Genomic DNA, 8,171 nt, shown 5'->3' on the forward strand with positions numbered 1-8,171 from the left:
TGTACCACACTCATCGTATATGCTCCTGTCATTTGAAACAAACATCTTTCATCTGCAATTATGTTCTTCTCTTGGCAGGGAGTAAACAAGACCTTTAAACAAGAAAAAAAAAAAAAAAAAAAGAGGAGAGGTCTGATGTTTCTGTTGGTATGAAACGTCTCTGTTACCTGTGTTTCACCCTGCAGAATCTAAAGCTGAAGCTGCTTTCCACAGACTGTCTGTTTCATTCAGCTGGTCTCCTTCTGGGCTGATGAGTGGGTGGCACGCTGTGGATTTTCCACTTCTGTTGTTGATGCTGCAGATCCTATCAGTCTCTGGAACGGGTCACATTATTCCAGTGTTTCATTGAACAAAAATGCATAAATATTTATGGTGTGTTTCTTGCAAATCCCTTAATATCCAAATATGGCAAATCATGTATTCATCATAGTTTCATATCGCATCATCACTTCTGTATGACTAAAAAGTTCTGTGTGCCAACATTAACCAATTTCCCCACAGGGTTTTTTTTTTCCCTCTCGCTGAAGACATACTTCAGGACCCTTTGAAACAACTAATGAAAAAAAATGTCATTAGAATAAAGTATCATAGGGCTTTGTGTAGCTTTTCAATAATAAGACTAAAGATGTTTTTTTTTATTAGTCCATGCTGTGGTCTTCGCTCATACCATGTCACGATCTACACAACTGGGTAGAAGGATTCTCTTTTCATTTCTAAACAATTCATGCATGGGATGCAGTTTACATTTGATTGACTTCGATCTATAGCATCTGTCCTGTTTCCTTCCATGTGGAATGGCTATATAGATAAACACGGCTGAATTGGATCAAGCTGGAGGCAGGTGAATTATGGCCCTGTCACCATGTTGCTTGAGTTTTTCGGAAACATCTCCTCGTGTTACCCTCCATTCCCTTCAACCGCCTGTCAGTTTCATGCAAATAATCTCTCAGACCTTTCACGGAAGGCTTTTTATATGTAAATCTACTCTGAATCATCTGCTTTTCTCTTTGTAAACATGTTTTATTTGTTGGTTCATCAGTTCATAGGATCCCTATACAGAATCATCTCATTATGCGGAAGTGTGAAACACAGCATACTGTGGTTATTTAAGATATGTTATATGGACTTTTGAGGGAACGGATTTCCGTGACGGAGTGAATAGGAACAGCGTTTGATTTTAATGCAGTTTATGGCGACATCTAGTGAATGAGTTAGTAAACAACATGTTCTTGAAAAAGAATGGACCTAAAAGAGTGGGTTAGCCTACATTCTCCCAGAAATAGTGTGTAAAAGTGTAAATAAATTACATTAATAGGCTTCTAAATAAATGATGAATTTTTGTCTTCGTCTTCATCTTCTTTTAGTTTTGAATTTTTTTTGCTCAAGGTTGGTTCTTAGGAACAAAACTTAATGCTGACATTTCTACAAACCCTTGCTTTTATATACTTTATATTGTTACTGTATTGGTACTGTAAAAGGTCTGGAATTTGAAGGCGATATAACGATATACATTTAAAAAAAAAAAACACAAAACCTAATCAAAACACACATATACACCACACGGGGCCAGTCCACTATCCTTGGTGCATCCCACATGGGCTTTATAAAGTGGGATCAATATGAGTCTTAAATGTTGCCCAGTTGAGCCCCACATTAGCCCCAGTCAGACTTTATATGAGATTCATATGGGCTAAATCAGATAGGGCCCATGTGGAACCCATGGACAAACCCATTTAGGGCCTATATTTAAAGCCTATATGGGGCCTACATTGGCCCCATGCTAGAATGTTGGCTGGAAAGCCAGCAAACTTATGAAATAATGCCAAAAACAAAACTTGTCCTTGAAGTCAACTTCAAACTTAAAGTGAACTTGAAATGACAATGAAAATGAAAATGTCATTAGTCTTTTTTTTAATACATTATGTGACTTAAAACTAAATTGATATAAACAATAAAGGCAATGTATGGCTGTTTTTATGTAGCTATTTGCAAAAAAAAAAAAAAAAAAAAAACACCCCAAAACAAACCTTTTTTTTTTGAAGATTTATTTCTGATGTTTTTTTTGTGCCTTTGTTTAGACAGGACAGTGTAGTTTTGACATGAAGCGAAGTGGGTGGGATCGGGAAAGGTCCACGAGCCAGGATTCGAACGCCCGCAGCGCAAAGGCGCTATATGTCGGCATGCTAACCCTGAGGCGCCGACCCAAAACAAACATTTAAAAAGTATAAGAGTTTACACATGACAAAGTATTTTACGCATAACTAGAGCCACACAAATGACAAACAAATCATGCATGAAAGTGTGGATTCTGTAATGTTTGATATATAGTCTTATTTGTTTGTAATGTACCTATGTAAAAAAACAAAAAACAAAAAAAAAACAGCAATGAACTCTTCTAGATTAGTTACAAATCTTAGTTAAAACAGCCAACAAGTCAATTAAGACAGGTGAGTAAAATGTACTGTTCTTCTTAATCTCTCCATCAGAGGGCAGTGTAGATTATCACATGTGTGATGGCTGACATCAGAATGTGCGTTATTTGGAATTATATCTGCATACTGATGTTTCTCTGCTTGCTGTTTTGTTTGTAAAACGTTTGTAAAACATACAGGTGCATCTCAGTAAATTAGAGTGTTGTGGAAAAGTTAATTTATTTCAGTAATTCAACTCAAATTGTGAAACTCGTGTATTAAATAAATTCAGTGCCCACAGACTGAAGTAGTTTAAGTCTTTGGTTCTTTTAATTGTGATGATTTCGGCTCACATTTAACAAAAACCAACCAATTCACTATCTCAACAAATCAGAATACTTCTTAAGACCAATAAAAAAAACAAAAACATTTTTAGTGAATTGTTGGCTTTCTGGAAAGTGTGTTCATTTACTGTATATGCACTCAATACTTGGTAGGGGCTTCTTTTGCTTTAATTACTGCCTCAATTTGGCGTGGCATGGAGGTGATCGGTCTGTGGCTGAGGTGGTATGGAAGCCCAGGTTTCTTTTACAGTGGCCTTCAGCTCATCTGCATTTTTTGGTCTCTTGTTTCTCATTTTCCTCTTGACAATACCCCATAGATTCTCTGTGGGGTTCAGGTCTGGTGAGTTTGCTGGCTAATCAAGCACACCAACACCATGGTCATTTAACCAACTTTTGGTGCTTTTGGCAGTGTTTTTTTTCTGCTGGAAAATGAAATCAGCATCTTTAAAAAGCTGGTCAGCAGAAGGAAGCATGAAGTGCTCTAAAATTTCTTGGTAAACGGGTGCAGTGGTTTTCCAAAAACACAGCGGACCAACACCAGCAGATGACATTGCACGCCAAATCATCACAGACTGTGGAAACTTAACACCAGACTTCAAGCAACTTGGGCTATGAGCTTCTGCATCCTTCCTCCAGACTCTAGGACCTTGGTTTCCAAAAGAAATACAAAACTTGCTCTCATCTGAAAAGAGGTCTTTGGACCACTGGGCAACAGTCCATTTCTTCTTCTCCTTAGCCCAGGTAAGACGCCTCTGACGTTGTCTTTGGTTCAGGAGTGGCTTAACAAGAGGAATACGACAACTGTAGCCAAATTCCTTGACACGACTGTGTGTGGTGGCTCTTGATGCCTTGACCCCTGCCTCAGTCCATTCCTTGTGAAGTTCACCCAAATTCTTGAATCGATTTTGCTTGACAAGCCTCTCAAGGCTCTCGGTTCTCTCGGTTGGTTGTGCATCTTTTTCTTCCACACTGTTTCCTTCCACTCAACTTTCTGTTAACATGCTTGGATACAGCACTCTGTGAACAGCCAGTGTCTCTGGCAATGAATGTTTGTGGCTTACCCTCTTTGTGAAGGGTGTCAATGATTGTCTTCCCCATGATTGTGTAGCCTAGTGAACCTTAAACTATTTCAGTCTGTGTGCAATGAATTTATTTAATACACAAGTTTCACAGTTTGAGTTGAATTACTGAAATAAATGAACTTTTCCACGACATTCTGATTTCTAAACGCACCTGTATTCGTTCTAGCCTGCAGATTGCACATAATCTGATCTGAGTTTAGAGATGCCTATTATCAGTTGTCTATAGTAGCCCTAAGTGTCTTATCTTTATTGATTATTCTTATTTAATTTGCCTTACATTGACCAGTGCTAATTACCCTGTCTATTATAAGACAAAATGGGATATATTTTCCACAATAGAGGGTTTGCACTTACGTCATGGTTTGGACAGTTACCCAGATGCACAGCCATACTGGTGATACTCGGATGTAAACAACAGCTTGGATTGCATGGTTAATGTACTACTGAATATGTTGTTCTGCTAATTTATACTGTCGAAAATAGTGTGGAAGCTGCTAAATCATATAGAGAAGGACTTAGTAAGCAGAAAAGTGTGCAATATGTTGACAAACTAAAGTTAATAGTTGGTAAATATATGTACAAGGAGTATTAATTAAGATATTAGCCTAATATTTCACCTACCTGACCAGAAATTATAAGAACAAACATGAATGCTGTCAAGATTCTTGCCCTGGAAATCCTGGTTCAGTTTGGTCAACCACAAACACCTTTTGTTCCTCAGATAGTTTTTTGCACTCTTCTCCTTAATTTGTTATAACTTTTGGCAGTTTATAGTACTCCATATGTTTTTTGCCGGTCCGACCGATTAGCACAGCTCAAAACATGACAATAATGGACCAGTTTAGGCAGCAATAATTAGCGAAATATGCAAGTTTTGTTTGGTTTATTGGCATTGTTTACATTTAGTGCCGCCAATATGGCAGATTGATGATGTGTCATTAAAACACTCTATATTTGAACAATAGACTAGGACATATTTTTCTAGGCCAAAACCCAGAAACAAGTTAGCATTTTATCACTTCCAGACAGTTAATCTGATTACATTTGCCTTACACTGACCAGTGCAAACCCTCCTGTGTCAGTTATAAGACAGATGATAGACAGCTGAAAAACAATAAATAACATCTGTGGCTAACAAGCACAAGATATTTTATTCTACAACCTAAAATATATCAAGTAGCTAATACCTCCTTGAGTGTGTGTGTGTATTTTACTATTAGCTTTTGTTCAGTTTTTTTTTTAACTTGTCTTTACTTTTACTTGTTTTAAAAAATGTTGTTTGCTAACAAGTAGCTAAATGGGTCTACAGAGGTTATCGGCGATGCCTTTTAAATAAAAACTAACAGAGTTGTTGAAAATTTAATGGTGGAGATGCTTTATTCATGCATTTGTGGTGTAGTTTGTTTATAACCAACATTTAGCCTTTTTCCTGGCAACTGTATTTAGGCTTCAAAATTCATGATGGACAATAAACTTTTGTTGGTTGCTACTTTCGTTGGTCAAATCTAATTGAGTTTTTATCAAAGGAGCCAGGGTGCTAAAATACATCGCTGCAGCACAGTGCTGTTCTCATATCTAATCTTAAGGAAGACATATAACTGTCAAACTCTTTCACATTTTGATAGTTTATATAAGGACTGTATTAGATGTGGTTAGAGATTATCTGGAGATCTTATTATATCTGTATGAGATGAAACCTGAGTGACCATATTTCAGATAACAAGTGGGTTGTCAATAAAATATGTACTGTACATTGGGATGCTGTAGTTATTCTCTTTCTTAATGCAGAAAGTACAGACACATTTCCTATGAGGAAACACATACAGTGTTAGCACGGAAATGTCTGTTAAAATATATTTAGTTTATAGTCATTTAGACTTTATGTTTTATCCAGGGAAACTCGATCAAAGTGTTGAAAGTTATGAGTATAGAGATGTAATATGGCCTCTAAGACAGGATGAAGTTTAGACAACAGACTGTCCTCTGTGACCATCAGGAAGAAGTATAAAGCCAAAGGGTTGAAGAAGCGTATCGCCTCGCATTAAGCTACTTTGACAGCTAACCCAGAAAACTCCGTCTGACCCTGAAAATTCAGGGGATTGAATGAACAGAAAGCAGAAAAATATCTCTGTAGCTCCTGTAAGTCTCCAGTCACTTTAAAAGAAGATGATATGTGAAGTATTATATCCACCTGTCGCACTCTCACATCAACACACCAGAATCCTGATGGAATTGTGATTGTGAAACCTTGTTGTTTTGTTATAGATTCGAAGCCAAACGTATGGCTCAGACGTAATAAATAATTACAGCTTTGATTGTTTTCCAAACGTTTGTTTATTAATTACACTAGGCATACCAGCAATAACGCATTACAATAAAATCTGATTGATTACTGAAATATACCTGTTGAGCAATCATTTATTAGAAAATTATTTTACTCGAAGAATAATAGAAATGTAAAACCCTAGCCTCTTACTGACATTAAAACAAAAACACAAACTTTTTTTTTACATTATAATATTTAATGTTCAATAATGATTAATAATAATGTTTAAGACTAAAATAATGACGACTAAAAGACGAATATTTTACTAGGGTTATGAACAAAGATAAAAAAAGCTGCCTTAGTATTATATACTGTAAGTAACTGTTTACAGGAATTTGTAGTCAGGGTTTTTCACTAGTGCTAAATCTGAATATTTATCTCTCAGATTTATTTCTGTCAAGTCAGCCAAAATAATGAAGATTCTGTCATCATTTACTCACCCTCTATTTGTTTCAAACCTGTATGACCTTATTTCTTCTGTTGAACATGAAAGAAGATAACAATGTTGGTAACCAAACAACTGATGGTAGTCATTGACTTACACAGTATATTTTTTTGCTATTCTATGGAAGTCACTGGCTATTGTCAGCTTTGTTTGTCAAAATTGTTCCTATACTGAATCTTAACATGTAATAGGTTTTACATGGACACTGTGAGTTATGTAAACACCATATTGGTTCGAATGTAAGACGACCCCCCCTTTTTCAAGATGTACCATTTGGAAAAAGGCTTTTTGAAAACCAAATCCTGTGTTTTATTAAGAAAAAAAAAATCTTAAATTATTTTCACATTGCATATTTTTCCTATTTTAATTTTGATTTTGAAAGTGTGGTAAATACTGGTAAAATATACAAACAATCACATTTAAAAATATACACTTTTTGATATACCACCAAATAGCAGATCGCAGATAGCACACGTACATCTGCAAAATGTCTGTTAAAGATCACTTGATCTGGGAAGCATCTGCTGTGTACAAACATCTGACAGACGTCTGTAAGATATCAGGTTTACATACATTGTAAATCACAAACATCTTAAAGAAATCGAACTCAGCTAACAAAAAATGTTTTGCCTCTGCGAACATCCCCTGGATGTCTTTGTGTAGGATTTTTTAGACAGCATGACATTGCGAGTCCATTTGCAGGACGTACCGCGGACGTTCGTAGGACATCTGGAGGACGAAATGGGGATGTTTGCAGGACATTCCCGGGACGTACCACGGACGTTCGCGGGACGTTCATGAAGCATTGTGAGGACCTATATGAAACGTTAGCTACAGGTCATTTTAAAATCCTTTGTAAACATGTCATTAGTCAGATCAGACAAAATCTTTAATTTACTTAACGTTGTCTGAGTTGCAAGATGTCTGATGATAAAGCCCAAGCATGGGGACTGGATTTTTCAAGTGCTGTTAGGGAAATGGCAGAAGAGGGACAAACAGGGACATTCGCAAACTGGTTCGGAAGAATGTCCTCTGAACATCCACCAGCAAATGTCAAAAAGAGGACCAAATATGGACGTCCTACGAACATCCACCAGCGAACGTTACAAAGCGGACGTACTGCGGACCTAAATGGATGTTTGCAACATCCGGGGGGACGTCCCCTGTTTGCTGGGAATAGACGTCTATTTGACATCTGATAGGAAATGTCCTATTGGCATATTGCAGATGAGCAAAAACTCTAAAAAATTCATCTTCCAGATCTAAATGCAGACGTCAAATAGACGTCTCCGTGATGTATGTGTGCTATCAGGGGTAAGTTAAACAGTCTGAATTATATAACAATTAGGCCATCCATCCCATAGTAGCCTACCAAAATTTCACCAACAGTAGAAGTGAAATCTTATTGTAGTCTTCAAATCTGGGTTCTGTCTTAAGTTTTAAAATCACTTACTGAGGAAGTTTGGTCCCATTAGGCTAACATGACAGTCAAGACTCCTGCCGCTGTAAGCTTTTCTAATGCTTTTGTTTTCACTTGCGATCTTCTAACATTAAGACATACAT

At 36.8% G+C, this 8,171-nt stretch overlaps 1 protein-coding gene across 1 annotated transcript in view; it reads left to right on the forward strand.

Moving 5' to 3' along the window:
* The window catches only part of LOC127178518 (carboxypeptidase Q), an 85,069-nt gene extending 83,716 nt beyond the window's left edge, over positions 1-1,353 (forward strand). Inside the window, exon 9 of the mRNA XM_051131438.1 lies at positions 186-1,353. Within this exon, the coding sequence (XP_050987395.1) occupies position 186 (1 nt within the window). The 3' untranslated portion in view covers positions 187-1,353. The remainder of the gene's footprint in view (positions 1-185) is intronic.
* Positions 1,354-8,171: the final 6,818 nt, after the last annotated feature.

The sequence above is a fragment of the Labeo rohita genome, chromosome 16 (assembly GCF_022985175.1).
Source record: "Labeo rohita strain BAU-BD-2019 chromosome 16, IGBB_LRoh.1.0, whole genome shotgun sequence".
NCBI lineage: Eukaryota > Metazoa > Chordata > Actinopteri > Cypriniformes > Cyprinidae > Labeo > Labeo rohita.